Source organism: Zophobas morio, unplaced genomic scaffold (genome assembly GCF_036711695.1).
Source record: "Zophobas morio isolate AGI-343-1 ecotype UQ-CSIRO unplaced genomic scaffold, CSIRO_AGI_Zmor_V1 ptg000028l, whole genome shotgun sequence".
In the NCBI taxonomy this organism is placed as follows: domain Eukaryota; kingdom Metazoa; phylum Arthropoda; class Insecta; order Coleoptera; family Tenebrionidae; genus Zophobas; species Zophobas morio.
In genome coordinates this window covers 5,117,197-5,145,166 of record NW_026972133.1, presented here as the reverse complement: position 1 = coordinate 5,145,166, position 27,970 = coordinate 5,117,197, and the positions used below count along the sequence as shown (strand labels likewise).

The 27,970-nt window shown below is 34.6% G+C and overlaps 1 protein-coding gene across 1 annotated transcript; it reads left to right on the top strand.

Annotated features, from left to right (window-relative positions):
* The first annotated feature begins 168 nt into the window (after positions 1–168).
* On the top strand, positions 169–25,204 carry LOC135136914 (uncharacterized). Its single transcript, XM_064066393.1, has 6 exons — positions 169–240; positions 290–521; positions 13,822–14,591; positions 20,122–20,413; positions 20,475–20,899; positions 24,682–25,204. The coding sequence occupies exons 2-6, from the start codon at positions 312–314 to the stop codon at positions 25,073–25,075; spliced, it is 2,091 nt and encodes a 696-aa protein (XP_063922463.1). The 5' UTR covers positions 169–240; positions 290–311; the 3' UTR covers positions 25,076–25,204.
* The last annotated feature ends 2,766 nt before the right edge of the window (positions 25,205–27,970 follow it).

Below are 27,970 nucleotides of genomic sequence, written 5' to 3'. Positions count from 1 at the left end.
TTTGCCAAGAACAAATTCTGCAAAAAATAATCTCTTACTAAAAATGATGGCAGCCGCTAATCACTAATCAGTAAATACACAAATGATAATTAGGATTTTCAATTGGTTAAATTCAAGGTTTAAGAGGTCACCTATCATTCCGTTATTTTCAAGTACATCATGTTCATGTATAATTATATATTTGCAAACGGGTTTTTCCGTTAAAAAAAACTAACTAGATAACTGACGAATTCTCCTTGGGTAATTTTATCTTAAGATAACAACTACGCACATTACTCAAGTGTTCTAGGAACCTTCAATAACCCTTCAAAATGTCATCGACCATCCGAAAGAAAAGTACAACAAAAAATGTACCTTCCACCCAACCGTGCGCCCCAAATCGAAACAATGCCGATGATAAGCTGACACAATTGAAAAAGAAACCTTATGTTGAAAACAAAGTTTCTAAAACGACCAACAGAGCCACATCTAATACCGTCGAAGAAGAAATGGAAGAGACTGCGAATGAAGGTAGTGATTTGGTAAGCTGTCTTTTTTAACCTCCGACACAAAAAGAGGTGTGTTATGTTATAACTTTGACCACTTTGTCTCTCTGTGTGCGTGTGTGTGTATGCCTGTAGGCTCTCAAACACCTGAACCGATCTCAGTGCGTTTTTTTTTTCGTTGAGAGGTTATTTAATTGGGATGGTCTAACGGGGGTGGTTTGATGAACAACTTGTTTCCCATAGGCTTGAAGGGTGAAAGAACAAAATGCCATAATTGTAGGGGTGTCAATCTCAAACCATTGTCTCAATAATTCTTCGTTTAGGAATTAACTGGATACCATTGTGTCAAGTGATTTTTAAAAATGTAACTACTTGATTTGGATGAGTTGACTATTTGTTGGAAATTTAAATTGGTAATTTTTAAAAGTGAAGAACTTAGTCATGAAAGATTTAGATAACTAGCGCTGCTTTAACTTTTCTTTGTTGATTTTTAGCGTCTGTTGTCTAAACGACAATACTTAAATTTAAGGCTGGCGTCTGGTTCGGTTTAGCCCTATACTAAATACAGGGTCATTATAAAATATTGTAGTCAAGGAAGGCCATGACTTTGGTGACATTGTGTGCCGCCTTTTTCAGTTTTTTGGAAAGGATTGCACTAATATTGGAATTTTTATTTTTAACGCCACATTAGTATGACATTAGCGGCTGCACTGTTTCAACGCTTCATCAAATTCTGTCAGATGTCAATAATGTTTTCGTTTGTACTGATTACTGGTACGTTTTCCCACACTTTGTGCGTTAATTGACTTGTCTTGTTTTCATTTTTGCTGTGCATGTTCCCATTTGTTCGCACTTTAAGTGTCTCAAAAAACAGTTTTTATCAAAACTACAGATCATTGTGGAATATTCTCAGGTAATGAACACAGAGGAATAACTATAGTCAGTGTTACAAATGACTTTTTTATTTCTTTGGAGCAATCAACCTATTACTGTAATGGGGTGTTAAATGAGGATGGGGCTGGAGTGTACTCTGTGGAGGCGTCTAAAAACGAGTATCTGGTGAAATGTCCTGTTGTCATTGAGGAAGAATCTTTGAAGACGCTTTAGCGGCGAATTGTGGCCAGATTTAACAACACTGGTAGCGTTTCTAAGTGAAAACCGACGGGGAGACCTCAAGTTAGTGTTGTTGAAGATTTAAGGATGAGAATGGAACAAAGTCTGAATAAAGCTTTGTCAAAACTCTTTACAGTCCGGAGTACTATACAGCACGTGCCAGAAAATCGTAAAAGAGAAGTTACATATGCATCCATATAAGATTTCGTTGGTTCAGGAGCTGCAACCAGCTGATTTTCCTCCCCGCGTTGGGTATTGTCGTTGGTTTCAAGCTAATATGGACCATAACAGGATTCTCGATTTGTCGTTCTTTTCTGATGAAGCCAGGTCATCTGTCAGACTATGTCAACTCACAGAACTTCAGAATTTGGTGTATAGAAAATACTCACGCTTTTGAAGAAACACGATCACACGCAATGAAGGTTGGTGTGTGGTTAGCTGTTTCTAGACGACGATTCATAGGCCCGATACTTTTTAAAGTAAATGAATGTGATCAATAAACAAAATTGGATGTAGAAAGTGCATGTAGGTACTGCAATAAAGTTTTTTATTTTCAGTAACTTTCATTTTTACTTCCCGAGCGTAAGCAAAGGAAGTATTGTAATCGAGTCCGTCGACCGACTCTCTACTTTTACATTTTCTCGATCTTTCATTACTCCTAGAATACGAAGAAATAGGTCTCCCATTTCCGTCTGTCTGTCCGTCTGTCCGTCTGTCCGTCTGTCCGTCTATCCGTCCGTCCGTCTGTCCGTCTGTCGGTCTGTCCGTCTGCCGTCCCGGATTTTTATTAGACAGATAATCTCCGAAAGTACTGGACCGATTGTTGTGAAATTTTGTACTTATATTAAGAATATCATGTAGATGGTAAAACGCTAACCAAAATTTGTGTAATCATCCCCACCACTAATGCGATGACGTCACTTCAAAATTGTACATAGTAAATGGGTCTTAAATTGTATAAAATAACATAGTCCTACACATGTAGTTTACGACTCCGAATTCAGTTTTTACCCGAAACGTCCAGATTTTTGGAAAAAAAATCAAAATCATAAAACAACACTTTGCAATTTAATTTTGAATCTGCTAACCCGAATGTTTTAAAATGTTGCAGATGTTTTAAGGCTCTAAAGAGCATCATAAATCTTTAGTCAAAATATATCTGGTTATCCCCTCCAAAAACTTGATGACGTCAGCTCAAAAGTTTGCCGAATAAATCCTATCTGAAATGGACAAAATATGATGCGTCTGTACTTGTGATATATCACTCCATTCATATTTTTTGGATTTGCATATACAGGGTGACTCAAAAAAATTAATGAATGCGCAAAATTTATTTTACTGATTTACTCAGGAACTACAAAACCGAATGCTTTGAAATCTTGAAGATGTTTTAAAATTATCATAAGCATGGTAAATTTTTGATCAAAATGTATTTGGTCGTCCCCTCCTAAAAAATTTATGACGTCACCACAAAATTTTGCTGAATAAATCCTATCTAAAATGTACAAAATATGGTGAGTCTCTTGTTGTGATTTATCATTCCATTCAAATTTTTTCGATTTGCATATACAGGGTGACTCAAAAAAATTAATGAATGCGTCAATTTATTTTATTGATTTAATCAGGAATTACAGAACCGAATGCTTTGAAATCTTGGAGATGTTTTAAAGTTATCATAAGCATGGTAAATTTTTGATCAAAATGTATTTGCTCATCCCCCCTAAAAAATTGATGACGTCACCCCAAAATTTTGCTGAATAAATCCTATCTAAAATGTACAAAATATGATGAGTCTGTACTTGTGATTTATCATTCCATTCAAATTTTTTCGATTTGCATATACAGAGTGACTCAAAAAATTAATGAATGCGTGAATTTATTTTATTGAGTTAATCAGGAACAACAAAACCGAATGCTTTGAAACATAGGAGATGTATTAAAGTTATCATAAGCACGTTAACGTTTTTATCAAAATGTATTTGCTAATCCCCCCTCAAAAAATTTGATGACGTCAGCTCGAAAGTTTGCCGAATAAATCCTATCTAAAGCGTAAAAATATGATGAGTCTGTACTTGTGATTTATCACTTCATTCATATTTTTTAGATTTTCTTAAGAGGTGGCTCAAAAAAATTAATGAAGTCAATTTATTTTACTGATTAAATTAAAGGCAACACTTATTATTAGTATTACATTGGACCAACCCAATTTGGTAGACACAAAATTTTTTAAAGTAAAAACTCGGTTGAAACATAAGGGTAGCACGCTTATTTACATCGACTTTAACATTACAGACGTGTGCGCTGTCTAGGTTCCGCGAATGTGGAATAGACATGTTTATAATCAACCAATTGTGAATTCCACCGTCAAAAATTAAAATAAAACTCAATGTTTTATATAATAAGCGGAAGTTGAAGCAATAAAACCGATGGTCGTTTTGTTTACAGTTTCTCTGTTTGACTCTCACGTATGCTGTTACGCTTGTCATCTTAAATTAAGAATGTTTATACATAAACGATTTTCAGTTGCCTCTCATATTACTATACAGCGGATTTCTGTCGGGCTACGTCACGATTATAGGTGGGGACGCGCTGGATCGCCGGGACTCAATAGCGGGTAATAGATAATCACTGAATTTAATCGGTATGAATTCCATAAATATAATTAACGATTTATTAATCAAATGGCTAAGTAAATGAGAACGGGAATTAACAGCATAGTGCAACGAAACAGCGTTATTCTAATCTCAAATAAACGAAGTGCAGTCCGTAACTGCAATGAATTCGCATCCCGTACGAGCCGTACCGAGTTTGGCCTTGCCTAGCCCGACAGAAATACGCTCTCCACATATTACACACCGGCGCCGTATACGTGAGTAAATTGTTTCGTTATTTTATTGATTATAACAAAATCAATATTCAAAACGACCCAATTCATTTTCCCGAAAATTTGGGAATACAATAATTTTATTCTTAGTATTACACTACATCTATCCCAACTGATATACGTGTCCTTGCAAAAATGTTGATGACGTCATCGCAATTTTTTTTAAATTCCCACTACAAAAATGTAAAGTGAAAAAAATACAATAGGCATGCAGTCGTCAAGTTTCCGACAGCGAGGGAAGTACTGTCTAAACTCTTTAGACCAATTTTTCTTTCTGTGTTAGTTGCATTCTCTTAATTTAAAACTTACTTCAACTTACTGTCCAGTAATAATTGTAACTTTACTATTAGGAAGGTTAAAAATCTTTATTAAACATTCTGTTGTTTCAAGAGATCTCATAATCATCTACAGAACTCTTAACACTATGCTCCTGGAATGTTATTGTTTTTTTCATATTTTTTATTATAGAAATTTTTAAAAATCTTGATATTAGTATGGCCATGTGGGCGTTTTTTGGGTAGAACTTCTTTGGCATTCCTGTTATGCAGATCTAGTATGTTTCAGATATCTAGAAACTGCAAAGCTGAAGGTAATGTTTGGACATAGCACTTTTCACCTATTGTAGGGATGAAGATCAAGGCTTTCAGTTGTGTTTTTCAAGAGAAAAGCACCGGTCACAAACCACGTCTGCACAATGTTTTGACGATTCCTTACAATTTACAAATTGAACTTTCGCGGGATCACCACTTTGGCAACATTATTTACTGCAAAAACTCATTACTCATTGTCATTTTAAAACAGTGGTACTGTTCGTTAACTGTGATAAGACTTGCTCTGCCATTGTCCATTACGTGATTTTTCACAATTTTTACCTTCAGGGTACTGTTATGTGCTTATTTTCTGTGGAAGCACAGGGTCGGCGGCAAGGTGGCATTGGCAGAGAAACAACCCCAGATACTAACTAAGTCTATTGCTAATACACTAAGAAGTTCATTACAAACAAAAAAAAACAACAAATATTAATAACAATACATTAATACTGACCCCCAATCCCTATCCTTAATCTATACCTCCCTTCACAGTCCACGGCGCCGGACCCTCTGGTGTATTGGGAGAAGCGAGGAGAGGCAGACTCTTTGATTCTTAGCCGTCTGGCGACTTTGCTCTTCGATTCCAGTACTCACAGCAAACGGGGCAATAGAGAGCCTCGACCCCCCTTCACAGTCCACGACGACGGACCCTCTGGTGCATTGGGAGAAGCGAGGAGAGGCAGACTCTTTGATTCTTAGCCGTCTGGGGACTTTGCTCTTCGATTCCAGTACTAACAGCAAACGGGGCAATAGAAAGCCTCGACCCCCCTTCACAGTCCACGGCGACGGACCCTCTGGGACTTCCACAGTCCCCCTTCTGGTGCTCTGGTGTATTGGGAAAAGCGAGGAGAGGCAGACCCTCTGATTCTTAGCCGTCTGGCGACTTGGCAACAGCTGTGTGGCTATAATTTCAACATGATGGTAACCTCCAACTTTAGTAACTGTATTCTGGCGGTAACTCGAATGTGGCGAGTTCACGTTCTTCTCCTCTTCACCCACACCCACATCTCAGCCGATGGCAACGGAATTCTTTTATTTCACCGCAGTTACGTTTTGGCACGACCTCTTTTTCTTTTTTTTTTTCCAACGCGTCCCCAAAAATGGCCGAATCCCGCAATCCCCGTGTCAACTGTCAATCCCCACTCCCAAACCGTGACCTCCCTGCGCGTCGTGCGTACCAGCGGCGTCCCACAATTCAGTGGCGTAACATTCGATTTTTAAAACATAACAGTACCTATAAAAATGTAATTTTTTAATTAATTACCGTGTTCATTGGTTTCGACAAATTTAATCTCACTTTTTGGATTTCATTATTTCAAAAATTATTGCTTCTTTGCAAAACAGACCAGATGATTTATTCTGTTCAACTCCAATCGACTTTCCAAGGTGTAATTCATGACAAAGCCCTTAAACGTTTTTCTGACAATTTACAATTTTTGAAGCTGAAATGTATTGCAGTGGCGTTCACAAATGTTCGATAACACTGCAACCCTTAATGCTCTGGCCTGGCGTATTTTCGTGTCTATTTAAAATGAAATTAAACCGCAAACCTGGCATTTCAATTTTTGACACATTTGATAGATTTGTTTCGACGTTCGTGACATTTCAAAAGAGTTGAAATCATTTTGGTGATTAGCGGCACGAGAAAAATTTCAATTGTTTTTCATAGGTGAGTTGACTACAGTATTTTATAATGACCCTGTACATTGAAAACATCGTCGCGGTTACCGGAGTTGCATTTTAAAAATATGAGATATATCGCTTTAAAAAAATTATATTTCGAATTAACAAACTTCAGTCCAGGGGACCTCCATATTTATATTCATATCTAGTATGCAGTTTTTACAAAAAAAAATTATAAATTTGAACAACTTTTACACCACATTTTAACCGGCACATTGATGCATTTTTTGACGAAGTGCTGAAGTTTTTTGCATTCTGAGATAGGAGGTCCTCTGGGGAAAAGTGTCAGCTTTCTTTTGATACCATTTATAATATTTAAAAATCCACGACTGAGGTAAATAACTCGCGAAAAGTCAAAATCTATTGAAACGAGAAATCGGCATTAAACGAGCTGTGATGCGGTAGCAGAATGCAGGTTTACTTAGATTCTGACTTGGTTAGAGATTTCAGTGTTTTAAAAATGCAATTCCGGAAACTACGACGATGTTTTCAAGGTATTTAGTATTGGGCGAAACCGAACCAGAGGCCACCCTTAAGAGAACTTATCAAAACGACGTCCTTGGAATTTTGGTCAGACATTTTCTTATTGTCTTTAGGTATATAGAATCCTATAATACAAATGTATTAATTAATCTCTTCACAAAAATCGGTGGGATTATTTCAAGAAATACGAGTATATTGTTACGGACGCCGGTACGACGCCTATGGCCGTCGAAAGCTTTCTGCTGGTCGTACGCGGCAATGACACAACGAACACGTACGTGGCGTTCGCATAAAGACAAGTCTGGCGCCGGCTACTAGAAGTCTCGTTTGTGGGGTCTAGAAAAAACCTACAAGCGGCGTTCGAAATCCATCTAGAAAAATGCAGGGATTTGAATAGAGACCACCGTCGGTAACCATTATTATTCAGTCGAACCACAAGTCCACCGAATGTAAAGACGAGTCAGCAAAGTGAACCACGGAGTTATTCTGTACATAATCGCAGTAATAGTTAGTCGTGTAATTGGAGTTATTAAGTAATGAATTGTTGAGTTTATCCACAGCAATTTCAATCACCCGTACAACGTAACAATATACATACAGGCATGTCATTGTATTTTAAAAAAATTGCTCTAAAGAATTTAGACAGTACTTCCCTCGCTGTCGGAAACTTGACGACTGCATGCCTAGTATGTTTTTTTTTCCCAGTGGGATTTTGACTAAAAATTTATTATGCTCTTTATAACCTTAAAACATCTGCAAGATTTCAAAGCATTCGGTTTTGTAGTTCCTGATTAAATCAGTAAAATAAATTTACTCATTAATTAATTTTTTTGAGTCACTCTGTACATGCAAATCCAAAGAATATGAATGGAGTGATAGATTACAAGTTCAGACTCATTATATTTTGTACATTTTAGATATGATTTATTCGGCAAACTTTTGAGCTGACGTCATCAAGTTTTTGGAGGGGATAAGCAAATGTATTTTGACTAAACATTTATTATGCTCTTTCTTACCCTAAAACATCTGCAAGATTTCAGAGCATTCGGCTTTGTGGTTCCTGATTAAATCAATAAAATATATTTACGCATTCATTAATTTTTTTGAGTCACCCGGTATATGCAAATCCAAAAAATATGAATGGAGTTATAAAATCACAAGTACAGACTCATCATATTTTTACAGTTTAGATAGGATTTATTCGACAAACTTTCGAGCTGACGTCATCAATTTTTTGGAGGGGATAAGCAAATATATTTTGACTAAACATTTATTATGCTCTCTATAACGTTAAAACATCTGCAAGATTTCAGAGCATTCGGTTTTGTAGTTCCTGATTAAATCAATACAAAAATTGGTCTAAAGAGTTTAGACAGTACTTCCCTCGCTGTCGGAAACTTGACGACTGCATGCCTATTGTGTTTTTTTTCTCATTGCATTTTTGAAGTGGGAATTAAAAAAAAATTGCGATGACGTCATCAACATTTTTGCAAGGACACGTATATCAGTTGGGATAGATGTAGTGTAATACTAAGAATAAAATTATTGTATTCCCAAATTTTCGGGAAAATGAATTGGCTCGTTTTGAATATTGATTTGTTATAATCAATAAAATAACGAAACAATTTACTCACGTATACGGCGCCGGTGAGAGGCAACTGAAAATCGTTTATGTATAAGCATTCTTGACTTAAGATGACAAGCGTAACAGCATACGTGAGAGTCAAACAGAGAAACTGTAAACAAAACGACCATCGGTTTTATTGCTTCGACTTCCGCTTATTATATAAAACATTGGGTTTTATTTTAATTCTTGACGGTGAAATTCACAATTGGTTGATTATAAACATGTCTATTCTACATTCGCGGAACCAAGTGAGCGCATGAAACAAATGCAGTTCTGTAATGTTAAAGTCGATGTAAATAAGCGTGCTACCCTTATGTTTCAACCGAGTTTTCCCTTTAACAAATTTTGTGTCTACCAAATTGGGTTGGCTGGGGTGTAATACTAATAATAAGTGTTGCCTTTAATTTAATCAATAAAATAAATTGACTTCATTAATTTTTTTGAACCACCTCTTAAGAAAATCTAAAAAATATGAATGGAATGATAAATCACAAGTACAAACTCATCATATTTTTTGCATTTTAGATAGGATTTATTCAGCAAAATTTAAGGGTGACGTCATCAATTTTTTCAGGAGGGATGAACAAATACATTTTGAACAAAAGTTTACCATGCTTATAATAACTTTAAAATATTCCCAAGATTTCAAAGCATTCGGTTTTGTAATTCCTGATTAAATCGATAAAATAAATTCACGCCTTCATTAATTTTTTTGAGTCACCCTGCATATGCAAATCCAAAAATATGGATGGAATGATAAACCACAAGTACAGACTCATCATATTTTGTACATTTTAGATACGATTTATTCGGAAAACTTTTGAGCTGACGTCATCAGTTTTTTGTAGAAGATAACCAAATATATTTTGACTAAAAATTTATTATGCTCTTTATAACCTTAAAACATCTGCAAGATTTCAAAGCATTCGGTTTTTTAGTTCCTGATTAAATCAATAAAATAAATTTACGCATTCATTAATTTTTTTGAGTCACCCTGTATATGCAAATCGAAAAAATTTGAATGGAATGATAAATCACAAGAAGAGACTCACCATATTTTGTACATTTTAGATAGGATTTATTCAGCAAAATTTTGTGGTGACGGCATAAATTTTTTAGGGGGGACGACCAAATACATTTTGATCAAAAATTTACCATGCTTATGATAATTTTAAAATATCTTCAAGATTTCGAAGCATTCGGTTTTGTAGTTCCTGAGTAAATCAGTAAAATATACTTACGCTTTCATTTATTTTCTTGAATCACCCTGTATATGCAAATCCAAAAAATATGAATGGAGTGATAGATCACAAGTACAGACTGATCATATTTTGTACATTTTAGATATGATTTATTCGGCAAATTTTCGAGCTGACGTCATCAAGTTTTTGGAGGGGATAAGCAAATATATTTTGACTAAACATTTATTATGCTCTTTATGACCTTAAAACATCTGCAAGATTTCAGAGCATTCGGTTTTGTAGTTCCTGATTAAATCAATAAAATATATTTACGCATTCATTAATTTTTTTGAGTCACCCTGTATATGCAAATCCAAAAAATATGAATGGAGTGATAGATCACAAGTACAGACTCATCATATTTTGTACATTTTAGATATGATTTATTCCACAAACTTTTGAGCTGACGTCATCAAGTTTTTGGAGGGGATAAGCAAATATTTTTTGACTAAAGATTTATGATGCTCTTTATAGCCTTAAAACATTTCAAAGCATTCTGGTTAGCAGATTAAAAATTAAATTTCAAAATGTTGTTTTATAATTTTGATTTTTTTTTCCAAAAATCTGGACGTTTCGGGTGAAAAGTCGATTCGGAGTTGTAAACTACATGTGTAGGACTATATTATTTTATACAATTGAAAACCCATTTACTATGTACAATTTTTAAGTGACGTCATCGCATTAGTGGTGGGGATGATTAGACAAATTTTGGTTAGCGTTTTACCATCTACATGATATTCTTGATATAAGTACAAAATTTCACAACAATCGGTCGAGTACTTTCGGAGATTATCTGTCTAATAAAAATCCGGGACGGCAGACGGACAGACGGACAGACGGACAGACGGACAGACGGACGGACAGACGGACAGACAGACGAAAACGGGAGACCTATTTCTTCGTCTTCTAGGGGTCATGAAAGATCGAGAAAATGTAAAAGTAGAGAGTCGGCCGACGGACTCGATTACAATACTTCCTTTGCTTACGCTCGAGAAGTAAAAAGAAGTGTATATTTCAAAGCGAATTATGCAAGTTGTTGGAGTCGATGCTAGTTGGTTTAAGTGTTTTATCTGCGATTTTTACTTCCCGAGCGTAAGCAAAGGAAGTATTGTAATCGAGTCCGTCGGCCGACTCTCTACTTTTACGTTTTCTCGATCTTTCATGACCCCTAGAAGACGAAGAAATAGGTCTCCCATTTCCGTCTGTCTGTCCGTCTGTCCGTCTGTCCGTCTGTCCGTCTGTCCGTCTGTCCGTCTGTCCGTCTGTCCGTCTGTTGTCACGGATTTTTATTAGACAGATAATCTCCGAAAGTACTCGACCGATTGTTGTGAAATTTTGTACTTATATTAAGAATATCATGTAGATGGTAAAACGCTAACCAAAATTTGTCGAATCATCCCCACCACTAAAGCGATGACGTCACTTCAAAATTGTACATAGTAAATGGGTTTTCAATTGTATAAAATAACATAGTCCTACACATGTAGTTTACAACTCTGAATCGACTTTTGACCCGAAACGTCCAGATTTTTGGAAAAAAAATCAAAATTATAAAACAACATTTTGAAATTTAATTTTTAATCTGCTAACCAGAATGCTTTGAAATGTTGCAGATGTTTTAAGGCTATAAAGAGCATCATAAATCTTTAGTCAAAAAATATTTGCTTATCCCCTCCAAAAACTTGATGACGTCAGCTCAAAAGTTTGTGGAATAAATCATATCTAAAATGTATAAAATATGATGAGTCTGTACTTGTGAACTATCACTCCATTAATATTTTTTGGATTTGCATATACAGGGTGACTCAAAAAAATTAATGAATGCGTAAATATATTTTATTGATTTAATCAGGAACTACAAAACCGAATGCTCTGAAATCTTGCAGATGTTTTAAGGTCATAAAGAGCATAATAAATGTTTAGTCAAAATATATTTGCTTATCCCCTCCAAAAACTTGATGACGTCAGCTCGAAAGTTTGCCGAATAAATCATATCTAAAATGTACAAAATATGATGAGCCTGTACTTGTCATTTATCACTCCATTCATATTTTTTGGATTTGCATATACAGAGTGACTCAAAAAAATTAATGAATGCGTAAATTTATTTTATTGATTTAATCAGGAACTACAAAACCGAATGCTTTGAAATCTTGCAGATGTTTTAAGGTTATAAAGAGCATAATAAATTTTTAGTCAAAATATATTTGGTTATCTTCTACAAAAAACTGATGACGTCAGCTCAAAAGTTTTCCGAATAAATCGCATCTAAAATGTACAAAATATAATGAGTCTGTACTTGTGATTTATCATTCCATTCATATTTTTGGACTTGCATATGCAGGGTGACTGAAAAAAATTAATGAAGGCGTGAATTTATTTTATCGATTTAATCAGGAATTACAAAACCGAATGCTTTGAAATCTTGGGAATATTTTAAAGTTATTATAAGCATGGTAAACTTTTGTTCAAAATGTATTTGTTCATCCCTCCTAAAAAAATTGATGACGTCACCCTTAAATTTTGCTGAATAAATCCTATCTAAAATGCAAAAAATATGATGAGTTTGTACTTGTGATTTATCATTCCATTCATATTTTTTAGATTTTCTTAAGAGGTGGTTCAAAAAAATTAATGAAGTCAATTTATTTTATTGATTAAATTAAAGGCAACACTTATTATTAGTATTACACCCCAACCAACCCAATTTGGTAGACACAAAATTTGTTAAAGGAAAAACTCGGTTGAAACATAAGGGTAGCACGCTTATTTACATCGACTTTAACGTTACAGATCTGCATTTGTTTTATGCGGTCACTTGGTTCCGCGAATGCGAAATAGACATGTTTATAATCAACCAATTGTGAATTTCACCGTCAAGAATTAAAATAAAACCCAATGTTTTATATAATAAGCGGAAGTCGAAGCAATAAAACCGACGGTCGTTTTGTTTACAGTTTCTGTGTTTGGCTCTCACGTATGCTGTTACGCCTGTCATCTTAAATTAACAATGTTTATACATACACGATTTTTAGTTGCCTCTGATACGTAGGTATACGTGAGTAAATTGTTTCGTTATTTTATTGATTATTACAAATCAATATTCAAACGACCCAATTCATTTTCCCGAAAATTTGAGAATATAATAATTTTATTCTTAGTATTACACTACATCTATCCCAACTGATATACGTGTCCTTGCAAAAATGTTGATGACGTCATCGCAATTTTTTTTTAAATTCCCACTACAAAAATGTAATGAGAAAAAAAACACAATAGGCATGCAGTCGTCAAGTTTCCGACAGCGAGGGAAGTACTGTCTAAACTCTTTAGACCAATTTTTTTAACAACGAGTTACTACGTTTATCAAACCATTATGTTGGTTCAAAAAAATGGTGCCACTATCTTAACGAAAGATAATAATCAGATAAATTTTGACGAACAATTTACGGTGCTCGTGACAATTTTAAAACGTACAAAAGATTTTTCAGGGGATTCGGTTTGACATTTATACGATTGTAAAATCTTTCTACACTGTTTTTTTCAAAACCAGATATAAAATTTCACAAATATGAAGCCATCACTTTCAGAAATCATCTCACTCGCAAAATTATTTCATATTTTTCCAAAATAAAAAATCAATTTCCATTTTTATTCTGTGCTTCTTTAGTTTCTCAAAACAATAATTACATCAAAGACACTGAATCTTTCGCAGGGATTTAGTGACGATAGCCCCGATCTCTACATCGAAGATAACTCCAAGACCGTCAACATCCTTCTACTTGGCGAAACCGGCGTAGGCAAATCCACATTCATCAACTCCTTCGCCAACTACGTAAACAGCAAAACCTTCGACGAGGCCAAAGAAAAGAAAACGGTTGTTCTTATACCAACACACTTCGTAGTCTACGACGCAAATAGAGAAATAATAACCATAAGAGTGGGCAAAGATGGCAACGAAAAACAACAAGTGGGCTCGTCGGCCACCCAGTCAGTTAAAACGTACATATTCCCAGCGGACGATAGACTCATCCGCCTGATCGACACTCCGGGGTTTGGGGACACCGGGGGCGTGGAAAAGGACGAACAACACTGCGAAGAAATCTTAGCCTATCTGGACCAACTGAATCATATAAACGCCATCTGTTTATTAATGAAACCTTCGAACGAGAGGAACACGATATTTTTTCAATATTGTGTGAAACGGATCTTGTCGCAGTTTCACAAGAGCGCCTGCAAGAACGTGGTTTTTCTGTTCACGAATACCAAAAGCAGTGATTACACCCCAGGTTCCACCCTGCCCATTTTGTTAGATATGACGAAAAAAAATACGGAGAATATTTCCTTATCAAATGCGAACACTTTTTGTGTCGACAACGAATCTTTTAAACTGTTGCTGGCGTTAGAGAAAAAGGTAAATTTGGCCATAGAGACGATAAATAGCTGTCGAACCAGCTGGAAATCTTCTTCCCAGGAAATTCAGAGGTAGGTATGCATCTTAATAATAATTTATCCTTATCCTTAAGCATGATGATATATGATAAATGAATAAAGTTAATCCGAAAACATATTCCTTAGGAAAGTATCACGAACTCAAGGGATATTTTCGTAGGAGACATGTTTGAGGGTTAAACTTGCAAATTAATTAAACGACTATATGAATAGTTTCAATTAAATTCGGAGGATTAATGCATAAAATAAAATCAATAATTAAATTTTTATTAGATTGTCAACATTATGACTTTAAAAATGTCAAGTTTGACACTGAATAAGTGAATGTAAGGTTGCGTTTAATCACTAATTAAAGGTAAGGTTGTGTATAATCAGTGTAAAACGTTTGCTATTGGTTAAAATTCACATTTTTATGTCTTTGGATTGGTTGCACGCATTAGTCGATGATACGGTTAATTTGTACATAGATCTTGTCAAAGTAACACATATGTTAATACACTTCTCTCTGGTAATTTAAAAAAAAAACACCACAGCAAAACACAAAAAAACAAACTTTATTCCTCCGAAACCCACGCTCACCTCCCAGCGCTCCCGCTCTCCCCTCTCCACCTCTGCCAACCTTTTCCCACAAAAATCCCCAAACACTTTTCATAGACAATCCAAGCAATACAAAACCCAGTACTTCCTTAATAAATTCAAATTTTTCAGATCATTGTGCAAAGTTCTAACTATTAATGCTCATAAATACTATATTGATAATATTCAAGCCCAAATTTCTAACGATCCGAAAAATGTTTGGTCCTATGTACAAAATAAGAGAGGCCGCTCGAGGATCCCAAGTTCTATGAAGTATGAAAACTCCGAATGGACCTCACCAGTTGATATCGTCAATGGCTTTAGCACCTTCTTCAGCAGTGTATACATCGCATCAAATCCCAATAGTCCATTTCAATTCACGGGTCAAGAAATTTCGAATTTAATTGTAGCAGTCTCACATATATCTGAAAACGAAATTCTCCATGTTCTAAAAACCTTTAAGGATTCTTTCACGTCTGGTACTGATATGATACCAAGTTTCCTACTAAAAGATTGTGCCTACGTGTTCGCCAAACCTCTATTTTACATCTTCAATCTAATATTGACTTCATCTGTTTTTCCTGGTGTTTGGAAGAGAGCATCAATTACACCAATTTTTAAGAAGGGAGATATAACTTGTATAGAAAATTATAGACCTATCTGTTTATTGTGCAACTTTGCCAAAGTTTTTGAGTCCGTTTTATACAAAAGAATTTATTCAAGCATAAAGTGTTACATAACTCCTCTTCAGCATGGCATTGTCGAAAAAAGATCAACGGTCACCAACTTGGCATCTTTTAGCCAATATGCATCCGAGGCAATTGACAATAAAAATCAAATTGATGTCGTTTATACCGATTTTAGTAAAGCCTTTGATCAGATTGATCACTATATCTTATTAAAAAATTGGTCTAAAGAGTTTAGACAGTACTTCCCTCGCTGTCGGAAACGTGACGACTGCATGTCTATTATGTTTCTTTTTTCGCTGTGGATTTCAAAGAATTCGGTTTTGTAGTTCCTGAGTAAATCAATAAAATAAATTTACGCATTCATTAATTTTTTTGAGTCACCCTGTATATGCAAATCGAAAAAATATGAATGGAGTGATAAATTACAAGTACAGACTCATCATATTTTTACAGTTTAGATAGGATTTATTCGGCAAACTTTCGAGCTGACGTCATCAATTTTTTGGAGGGGATAAGCAAATATATTTTGACTAAACATTTATTATGCTCTTTATAACCTTAAAACATCTGCAAGATTTCAAAACATTCGGTTTTGTAGTTTCTGAGTAAATCAGTAAAATAAATTTACGCATTCATTAATTTTTTTGAGTCACCCTGTATATGCATCTCCAAAAAATATGAATGGAGTGATAGATCACAAGTACAGACAAATCATATTTTGTACATTTTAGATATGATTTATTCCACAAACTTTTGAGCTGACGTCATCAAGTTTTTGGAGGGGATAAGCAAATATTTTTTGACTAAAGATTTATGATGCTCTTTATAGCCTTAAAACATCTGCAACATTTCAAAGCATTCTGGTTAGCAGATTAAAAATAAATTTGAAAATGTTGTTTTATAATTTTGATTTTTTTTCCAAAAATCTGGACGTTTCGGGTGAAAAGTCGATTCAGAGTTGTAAACTACATGTGTAGGACTATGTTATTTTATACAATTGAAAACCCATTTACTATGTACAATTTTGAAGTGACGTCATCGCATTAGTGGTGGGGATGATTAGACAAATTTTGGTTAACGTTTTACCATCTACATGATATTCTTAATATAAATACAAAATTTCGCAACAATCGGTCGAGTACTTTCGTAGATTATCTGTCTAATAAAAATCCGGGACAACAGACGGACAGACGGACAGACGGACGGACAGACGGACAGACGGACAGACGGACAGACAGACGGAAATGGGAGACCTATTTCTTCGTCTTCTAGGGGTCATGAAAGATCGAGAAATCGTAAAAGTAGAGAGTCGGCCGACGGACTCGATTACAATACTTCCTTTGCTTACGCTCGGGAAGTAAAAACACAATAGGCATGCAGTCGTCAAGTTTCCGACAGCGAGGGAAGTACTGCCTAAACTCTTTAGACCAATTTTTTTTCTTTTAGATTATATCAACTTAATGTAACATTTCAGGATCACAAATCTGTGGTCCTGTGGTTGAAAAATTAAAAAGGACGCCTAGAATTATTATTTGACGTAATATAGTAATGTAGAAGTAGTTTTACTTCCCGAGCGTAAGCAAAGGAAGTATTGTAATCGAGTCCGTCGGCCGACTCTCTACTTTTACGTTTTCTCGATCTTTCATGACCCCTAGAAGACGAAGAAATAGGTCTCCCATTTCCGTCTGTCTGTCCGTCTGTCTGTCCGTCTGTCCGTCTGTCCGTCTGTCCGTCTGCCGTCCCGGATTTTTATTAGACAGATAATCTCCGAAAGTACTCGACCGATTGTTGTGAAATTTTGTACTTATATTAAGAATATCATGTAGATGGTAAAACGCTAACCAAAATTTGTCTAATCATCCCCACCACTAATGCGATGACGTCACTTCAAAATTGTACATAGTAAATGGGTTTTCAATTGTATAAAATAACATAGTCCTACACATGTAGTTTACAACTCTGAATCGACTTTTCACCCGAAACGTCCAGATTTTTGGAAAAAAAATCAAAATTATAAAACAACATTTTGAAATTTAATTTTTAATCTGCTAACCAGAATGCTTTGAAATGTTGCAGATGTTTTAAGGCTATAAAGAGCATCATAAATCTTTAGTCAAAAAATATTTGCTTATCCCCTCCAAAAACTTGATGACGTCAGCTCAAAAGTTTGTGGAATAAATCATATCTAAAATCTAATAATAATATTAATACTTTATTATACGCCAATTAAGCAATACAGTAATAACAAACAGCATTAATAATCTAACACTTTAAAATTAAATTTTGACATTCCCTTTTGAATGCGGTAAAAGAAACTCCAAAATAATTCAGGCTGTTATGTTTATTGGCAATTGCCAAAATGCTGTTCAAAGGAGAATGCAGTGCATAATTAAATTTATGAAAGGGTGTATAAAATGAACGTGTACCGCGAACATTACGAATAGGAACATTAATACCAACTTGACACAACAACTCAGGAGCATCAATTATTCCATTTAACAGTTTAAATAAAAAGCACAACTTATGATACGTTCTACGTGTTTCTAGTGATGGAATTGAAAGATAAGATGCTACAAGATCGATATTGTCTAAAATAAGTCCATTAGAATACAATTTAAATTTTACAAATCTTAAAAAGCTACGTTGTACAAAATGTGATGAGTCTGTACTTGTGATCTATCACTCCATTCATATTTTTTGGATTTGCATATACAGGGTAACTCAAAAAAATTAATGAATGCGTAAATTTATTTTACTGATTTACTCAGAAACTACAAAACCGAATGCTTTGAAATCTTGCAGATGTTTTAAGGTTATAAAGAGCATAATAAATGTGTAGTCAAAATATATTTGCTTATCCCCTCCAAAAAATTGATGACGTCAGCTCGAAAGTTTGCCGAATAAATCCTATCTCAACTGTAAAAATATGATGAGTCTGTACTTGTAATTTATCACTCCATTCATATTTTTTGGATTTGCATATACAGGGTGACTCAAAAAAATTAATGTATGCGTAAATATATTTTATTGATTTAATCAGGAACTACAAAACCGAATGCTCTGAAATCTTGCAGATGTTTTAAGGTCATAAAGAGCATAATAAATGTTTAGTCAAAATATATTTGCTTATCCCCTCCAAAAACTTGATGACGTCAGCTCGAAAGTTTGCCGAATAAATCATATCTAAAATGTACAAAATATGATGAGTCTGTACTTGTGATTTATCATTCCATTCATATTTTTTAGATTTTCTTAAGAGGTGGTTCAAAAAAATTAATGAAGTCAATTTATTTTATTGATTAAATTAAAGGCAACACTTATTATTAGTATTACACCCCAACCAACCCAATTTGGTAGACACAAAATTTGTTAAAGGAAAAACTCGGTTGAAACATAAGGTTAGCACGCTTATTTACATCGACTTTAACATTACAGACCTGTATTTGTTTTATGCGCTCACTTGGTTCCGCGAATGTGAAATAGACATGTTTATAATCAACCAATTGTGAATTTCACCGTCAAGAATTAAAATAAAACCCAATGTTTTATATAATAAGCGGAAGTCGAAGCAATAAAACGGATGGTCGTTTTGTTTACAGTTTCTCTGTTTGACTCTCGCGTATGCTGTTACGCTTGTCATCTTAAATTAAGAATGTTTATACATAAACGATTTTCAGTTGCCTCTCATATTAGACACCGGCGCCGTATGTGAGTAAATTGTTTCGTTATTTTATTGATTATAAGAAATCAATATTCAAAACGACCCAATTCATTTTCCCGAAAATTTGGGAATACAATAATTTTATTCTTAGTATTACACTACATCTATCCCAACTGATATACGTGTCCTTGCAAAAATGTTGATGACGTCATCACAATTTTTTTTTAAATTCCCACTACAAAAATGTAATGAGAAAAAAAACCACAATAGGCATGCAGTCGTCAAGTTTCCGACAGCGAGAGAAGTACTGTCTAAACTCTTTAGACCAATTTTTGTTTTTAAGTTCACTTCATTTTGTTTTCACGGACATTATTATGTTATACTTATAACGAGAAATCACAAGAATTCCAAGTTTCCTATGAGTTATCAGATTATTATATTTATACAAACCTGATTTATAAATTTGATAACTTTTCCAAGTCACCCACATTAGTTCTCCCGAAGGCCAAGTTTAACTTTTATATAATTCATCTATCAAATTCATCCTGGTCGCTGTTTCGAATGAAAAACTACTCGCATTTTTATAACTGAATTATCGCTGCAACAATAAAAAAATCATATCTGGTTAATTTTTTAGATTCATTGTTCACATAGCAGCACTGGAGCCTCATGATGTAAGGCATACCGTCAGCCTTAACAAAACGAAGAATTTGATTCTTGGATTGTCGAAACCGTTGTCGGACATTTTTCAGCTCTTACAACAAAAGATCATAGAACTCGAAAACAAGGAGAAAGAATCGAAGGAAGCAGACTTAAGCATCACTGAACTGAAGAGAAAACTATATAAACCAACCCTCGATTTGGAAATAGTTCATCTCGACCATCCGGTTTTGGTTTGTACAAATTTGAGTTGTGTAGAGTTCGTCGGGGTAAGAAAAATCTCTGTTGGCTACATCTTCTGACTGTGTGTACAAGTAACACATTTTCCAGGTCGGAAACATGAGAAAGTTTCGGTATAAAACGAAATGTCTGGATCCGTGTTGGATAGGAAAAATTAACTACGAAAAAGTGGGACACTGGAGTCTCAGGTTTTGCAGCGTAATTGGTTTTCTTGATTTTATTTGTAAACAATGCAAATGTTCTGGTTCGAAACACATGAATATCTACTACGAAACTAAAATTGTGAAAAAGCAGATCGTGGACGAAAGTGTGCAGACAACTCTCAAGAGCGAAAAAGAACAGCGCGAAGAACTAAACGAACTTATCAAGAGCTTGGTGCAGGAAAAGCAAGAACTCATCGAGGAGAAGCAGTACATCAGCGAGTGTGCTGCGAAGTTTGCGTATTTTTTGGAAAAGAATGCCATCATGACTGCATTCGATACTTACAGGGAGTACCTCAATTTATCACTGGAAAGGTATTTACGAAAGTTCGCTCTAAATTACTTCCGCTCAGTTTTTACTTCCCGAGCGTAAGCAAAGGAAGTATTGTAATCGAGTCCGTCGGCCGACTCTGTACTTTCACGTTTTCTCGACATTTTATGACCCCTACAGGACGAAGAAATAGGTCTCTCATTTCCGTCTGTCTGTCTGTCCGTCTGTCTGCCGTCACAGATTTTTATTAGACAGATAATCTCCGAAAGTACTGTGACGATTGTTGTCAAATTTTGTATTTATATTAAAAACTAGCTGACCCCGTGAACTTCGTTTCACCTACAATTTAATTTTGAATCTGCAAAATCGAATGCTTTGAAATCTTGCAGATGTTTTAAACATATGATAATAAGCATAATAAATTTTTATTCAAAATATATTTACTTATTCCCTCCAAAAAATTGATGACGTCAGCCCAAAATTTTGCCAAATGAATCCTGTCTTAAATGTCCAAAATAGGATGAGACTATGCTTGTGATTTATCATTCCATTCATATTTTTTAGTTTTGCTTATAGGGGATGTCTCAAAAAAATTAATCACTGAGTCAATTTATTTTATTGATTGAATCAAGAATTGCAAAACTGAATTTTGAAATATTGCAGACGTTTTGAAGTTACTGTTTGACATGGTAGGTTTTTAATCAAAATATATCCGTTTATCAAGCCCAAAAACTTGATGGCGTCATCTCAAGATTTTGCCGAATAAATCCTATCTAAAATGTGCAAAATATCATCAGTATATTTTCGTAATTTATCATTGCATTCATATTTTTTAGATTTGCTTTTACAATGACTCAAAAAAATATATGGATCAGTCAATTTATTTTAGTGAATAACTCAAGAGTTGCAAAAATGAATACTTTGAGATCTTGCAGACGTTTTAAAGTTATTGTAAGCATGGTAAATTGTTAAGAATATTTATTTATTCCACCCAAAAAATTGATGGAATGGCTCACTCGATTTTCGCAGATAATTTTGGGAATACAATACAGTTATTTTTAGTATTACACTGCACCAATCCAAGGTGGTATACGTGTTGATAGTAAATATTGATTAGGTCATCACAAAATTGTGTGAAGAACAGACTCAACTCGAAAATGCTGAATAGGTTTTATTATACTTTTGGTGCGAAGGAAGTTCTGTCGAAACAACGTTCGATCAATTTTTTGACAATGGTTGATATAAATAAAACTCAGTAGATGCTCATACTCGAAATACGAAGTATCTACTCGAATATCAAATCAAAATATTTCTAGTTTTTCTAGATGATACTAATACTTCAGTAAGTAACAGTTGATGCTCAAGTAGCATCTCGATACAACAAAAAAGGACAACAGTGACAGTGTTCAACCATCAAGGCAAAAATCGAGTTACCAAAATATAAGTTAGCATGGGGTAGACACCTTGAGATGGGAATCTCTATGGCCAGTGTTAGAAAAAACGCACTGCACATTTTATGCATAAATAAAAGTTAATTACATGAAAAGTTTTCGATATTCCTGCTCCTAATGTGTTTTTCAAACTGAATGCACCTTTTGACGACGTTCCACATTCATGAAAGTCACCATGTTTAGTTAAAATTCACTCTTACAACAATCCTACTGGTTTTCTAAGCTGCTTTACAGACAGCTTAGTTATTTGCCACGCCGATGCTCATTTCTAGATTAAATGGTCACAAAACGCGTAGATGTTAAGTTTGTGTCCGGGGAGATACAATGTTTCCAAATAGGTACTCAGTACATCGAGTAGATGCTCAGGTATATAAGAGTAATAATGAAGTAAGTACTTCGTACTTCGAATATGAGTATCTAGTCAGTTTTATTCATACCACCCCATGTCTCGCTTCAATGTTTGATTATGTTGATTATGAGCACAACGCTGATCAACTTCCATATCCGAATTAGCCATGAAATAAATCATTGCGGTTTGCACCTGAGGTAGTTCGTCGCACATTTGATTGACTTCGTGGACCTATGTCAGCTTGTCGTCTTCTCTAATGAACTTCATAAAACGACACAGAATTATTTTCACAGTCAATCAAATCTGTAAATTTTGTCTTGAGAATTTTAAAATATTGAAAACTTCAAATTAAATCCTCGAATAACGGTAAAGTTTGAGGTTTTGTCGAAACCAACAAAGTGAATATAGGTAAATAGAATGGCAGATCAAAATTAATAAGAAACTTTCGCAATGTGTAATTAAATTCACTTTAACCAAGACTTTTCTTAAAGTAAACGACGTTTTTTTTACGAAAAACAAAGAACGATTTGAAATGCAATATACTTTTCACAATTGCACGGAAGAATTAGTTTTGTATGACACGTCAGTTAGACGACAGGTCCGTCAGAAACGCCAACTATTGAAATTAATTCGAAGTGGCGATTCCCATACAAAATTTTTAGATTTTTTTTTATTTTTGAACTGTTCTTTTAAGTTTTCCTTATTTTTTTTATTTATAAACCATCCCCGTAATATAAAAAATTCTTCAAATCGGTCAAGCCGTTTTTGAGTCTTAGCGAGACTAACAGGAACAGCAATTGATTTTTATTATATAGACGATTAAAAAATGGGGGTTGGTGGTAGAAAGGTGAAAATTTAGGGTTATGTGTATTTTTTGATGCCAATTCTTAAAAAAATAAAAATAAAAAATTTTGTCCAAAATATAGACCAAAATTTTTTAGGGTGGGCCACCCTTATCACTTAGGGGTTTAAAAAATAGTTTACAACCTATTGTCAGACCTACCGAATATGCATAAAAACTTTCATACAAATCGGTCAACCCATTTCGGAGAAGTTCGGTTACAAACACTGTGACGCGAGAATTTTATACATAATGCATTATTATTTTAGAACAAATTTCATTACCATAAAAAAGGTTATACTGACTCCACCTTAAAAGATAGACATATGCTGTCGCGGACTTTTCTTTAGATCTTTTAGAGGGGAACAATTTCGTCATACATGATTTTCACGTAACTTTAACCGTTTAAGCAGCGTAAGCAACGGAAGCTGTCAAAGGAGGAATAATTTTCCCGTTTTTCCGAATTTTTCATTGCTACTTCGCTCCTAATTATCGTAGCGTGATGTTATATAGCCTATATGTAGATATGATTCATGGACTATCCAACACAAAAAGATTTTTTGAATTTGAACCAGTACTTTCTGAGATAAGCGTGTTCAAATAAACAAAAGCTTCAGCTTTATTATATAAGTATAGATATCATGTAGACGGTAACCAAAATTTCCCTAATCATCCTCACCACTAATGCGATGACGTCACTTTAAAATTGTGCATAGCAAATGGGTTTTTTTAAATTGTATAATATAACATAGTCCTAAATATGTAGTTTATGACTCCGGATAGAGTTTTTACCCGAAACGTCCAGATCTTTGGAAAAAAAATCGAAATTATAAAACACCTTTTAGAAATTTAATTTTGAATCTGCTGCACCGAATGCTTTGAAATCTTGCAGATGTTTTAGGGTTATAAACAGCATAATAAATTTTTAGTTAAAATATATTTGCTTATCCCCTTCAAAAAATTGATGACGTTAGCTCAAAAGTTTGCCGAATAAATCCTATCTAAAATGTACAAAATATGGTGAGTCTGTAATTGTGACTTATCATTCGATTAGAATATTTTTTGGATTTGCGCATACAGGGTGACTAAAAAATATACATTTTTATTTCAGGAGCGAGGAAAGTTCTGTCGAAACAACTTTCGAAAAATGTTTTTTCTTAAACTAGTAATTAATTATCTTTTCAGAGAAAGGAGTCTTGGATGCGAAGCTAATTCCAAAGTCGTTACCACTCTACAGAGCGCTTTAGAAAAGCACGATGATCTGATAAGGCTTCTTAACGAGAATAAGAAATTTCAAGACGGAGTAGAGATCACTGCCAAAAACATAGCAGATGATACTGAAAAACTTTTTAAGCTGAAGCGCATGGGGCCCAAGATTCAAGAATTTGTCGATACAAGAACAAGGTGCGTTCAGAATGGGATTAAGGCAAACTTCAAGACTGTTAACACTAAAAAAATTCCGTCCTGGTTTCTCAATGAAGCCTTGAACATGGCGATATCTTATGTTCAAAGCACGAACACGAATCGCTTCTTCAGAATAATTAAAGCTTTGATACCAAGTAGGTACAGACCCGAGTAGGGAATGGAGGAGCTTCGCAGCACTGCATGGAGCACGCATTATTTCGATTGCCATTAACACGTTGCGTCTTCCCCGCTGTACTTGTGCCCTTGTTATGTTGTTAACACTTATTATACTGTTTTCAAAATAGCCTGAGTTTCATTTCCGTTTGTTAGATTTTTACTTCCCGAGCGTAAGCAAAGGAAGGATTGTAATCGAGTCCGTCGGCCGACTCTATACTTTTGCATTTTCTCGACCTATCATGACTCCTAGAGGACGAAGAAATAAGTTTCCCGTTCCCGTTTGTCTGTCCGTCTGTCTGCCGTCCCGGATTTTTATTAGACAGATAAATTCGGAAAGTACTGGACCGATTCTTATAAAATTTTGTATTTATATTAGGAACTAGCTGACCCCGTGAACTCCGTTTCACCTATAATTTAATTTTGAATCTGCAAAATCGAATGCTTTGAAATCTTGCAGATGTTTTAAACATATGATAAGCATAATAAATTTTTATTCAAAATATATTTACTTATCCCCTCCAAAAAATTGATGACGTCAGCCCAAAATTTTGCCAAATGAATCGTATCTAAAATGTCCAAAATAGGATGAGACAATTCTTGTGATTTATCATTCCATTCATATTTTTTAGTTTTGCTTATAGAGGGTGTCTCAAAAAAATTAATCACTGAGTCAATTTATTTTATTGATTGAATCAAGAATTGCAAAACTGAATTTTGAAATATTGCAGAGGTTTTGAAGTTACTGTTTGACATGGTAGGTTTTCAATCAAAATATATCTGTTTATCAAGCCCAAAAACTTGAAGACGTCATCTCAAGATTTTGTCGAATAAATCCTATCTAAAATGTGGAAAATATCATCAGCATATTTTCGTAATTTATCATTGCATTCATATTTTGTAGATTTGCTTTTACAGTGACTCAAAAAAATATATGGATCAGTCAATTTATTTTAGTGAATAACTCAAGACTTGCAAAAATGGAATACTTTGAGATCTTGCAGACGTTTTAAAGTTATTGTAAGCATGGTAAATTGTTAAGAATATTTATTTATTCCCCCCAAAAATTGATGGAATGGCTCACTCGATTTTCGCAGATAATTTTGGGGATACAATACAGTTATTTTTAGTATTACACTGCGCCAATCCAAGGTGGTATACGTGTTGATAGTAAATGTTGATTAGGTCATCACAAAATTGTGTGAAGAACAGACTCAACTCGAAAATGCTGAATAGGTTTTATTATACTTTTGGTGCGAAGGAAGTTCTGTCGAAACAACGTTCGATCAATTTTTTGACAATGGTTGATATAAATAAAGCTCAGTAGATGGTCATACTCGAAATACGAAGTATCTACTCGAATATCAAATCAAAATATTTCTAGTTTTTCTAGATGATGCAAATAGGTAACACTTGATGCTCAAGTAGCATCTCGATACAACAAAAAAGTAAAACAGTGACAGTATTCAACCATCAAGGCAAAAATCGCGTCACCAAAATATAAGTCAGTATGGGGTAGACACCTTGAGATGGGAATCTCTATGGCCAGTGTTAGAAAAAATATACTGCACAATTTATGCATAAATAAAAGTTAATTACCTGAAAAGTTTTCGATATTCCTGCTCCTAATATGTTTTTCAAACTGAATGCACCTTTTGACGACGTTCCACGTTCATGAAAGTCGCCATGTTTAGTTAAAATTCACTCTTACAATGATCTTACTCGTTTTCTAAGCTGCTTTACAGACAACTCAGTCATTTGCCACGCCGATGCTCATTTTTAGATTAAATGCTCACAAAACGCATAGGTAGCTGTTCAATTTGTGTCCAGGGAGATGCAATGTTTTCATCATGTACTCAGTACATAGAGTAGATGCTCAGGTATATAAGAGTAATAATGAAATAGGTACTTCGTACTTGGAATATGAGTATTTACTCAGTTTTATTCATACCACCCAATATCTCGCTTCAATGTTTGATTGTGTTGATTATGAGCACAACGCTGATCAACTTCCATATCCGAATTACCCATGAAATAAATCATTGCGGTTTGCGCCTGAGGTAGTTCGTCGCACATTTGATTGACTTCGTGGACCTATGTGAGCTTGTCGTCATCTCGGCATTTTAATGAACTTCATAAAACGACACAGAATTATTTTCACAGTCAATCAAATCTGTAAATTTTGTCTTGAGAATTTTAAAATATTGAAAACTTCAAATTAAACCCTCGAATAACGGTAAGTTTGAGGTTTTGTCGAAACCAACAAAGTGAATATAGGTAAATAGAATGGCAGATCAAAATTAATAAGAAGCTTTCGCAATGTGTAATTAAATTCACTTTAACCCAGACTTTTCTTAAAATAAACGACGTTTTTTTTTTACGAATAAACAAAGAACGATTTGAAATGCAATATACTTTTCACAATTGCACGGAAGAATTAGTTTTGTATGACACGTCAGTTAGACGACAGGTCCGTCAGAAACGCCAACTATTGAAATTAATTCGAAGTGGTGATTCCCATACAAAAGTTTTAGAATTTCTTTATTTTTTAACTGTTCTTTTAAGTTTTCCTTATTTTTTTTTATTTATAAACCATCCCCGTAATATAAAAGATCGGTCAAGCCGTTTTTGAGTCTTAGCGAGACCAACAGGAACAGCAATTGATTTTTATTGATTCTACGACAACTGGTCGCAAACAATTGATCGCGCGACAATTGATCGCAAGCAACTCGTCGCAGCACAATTGGTCGCACGCGACAATTGATCGCGGCGACAATTGATTGCAGCGACAATTGATCGCACGTAAATTGATCGCAGCGACAATAGATCGTAGGTAAATTTATCGCAGCGTCAATTGATCGCAAGGTAAAATTCATCAGGAAGTATTTTCTTTTAT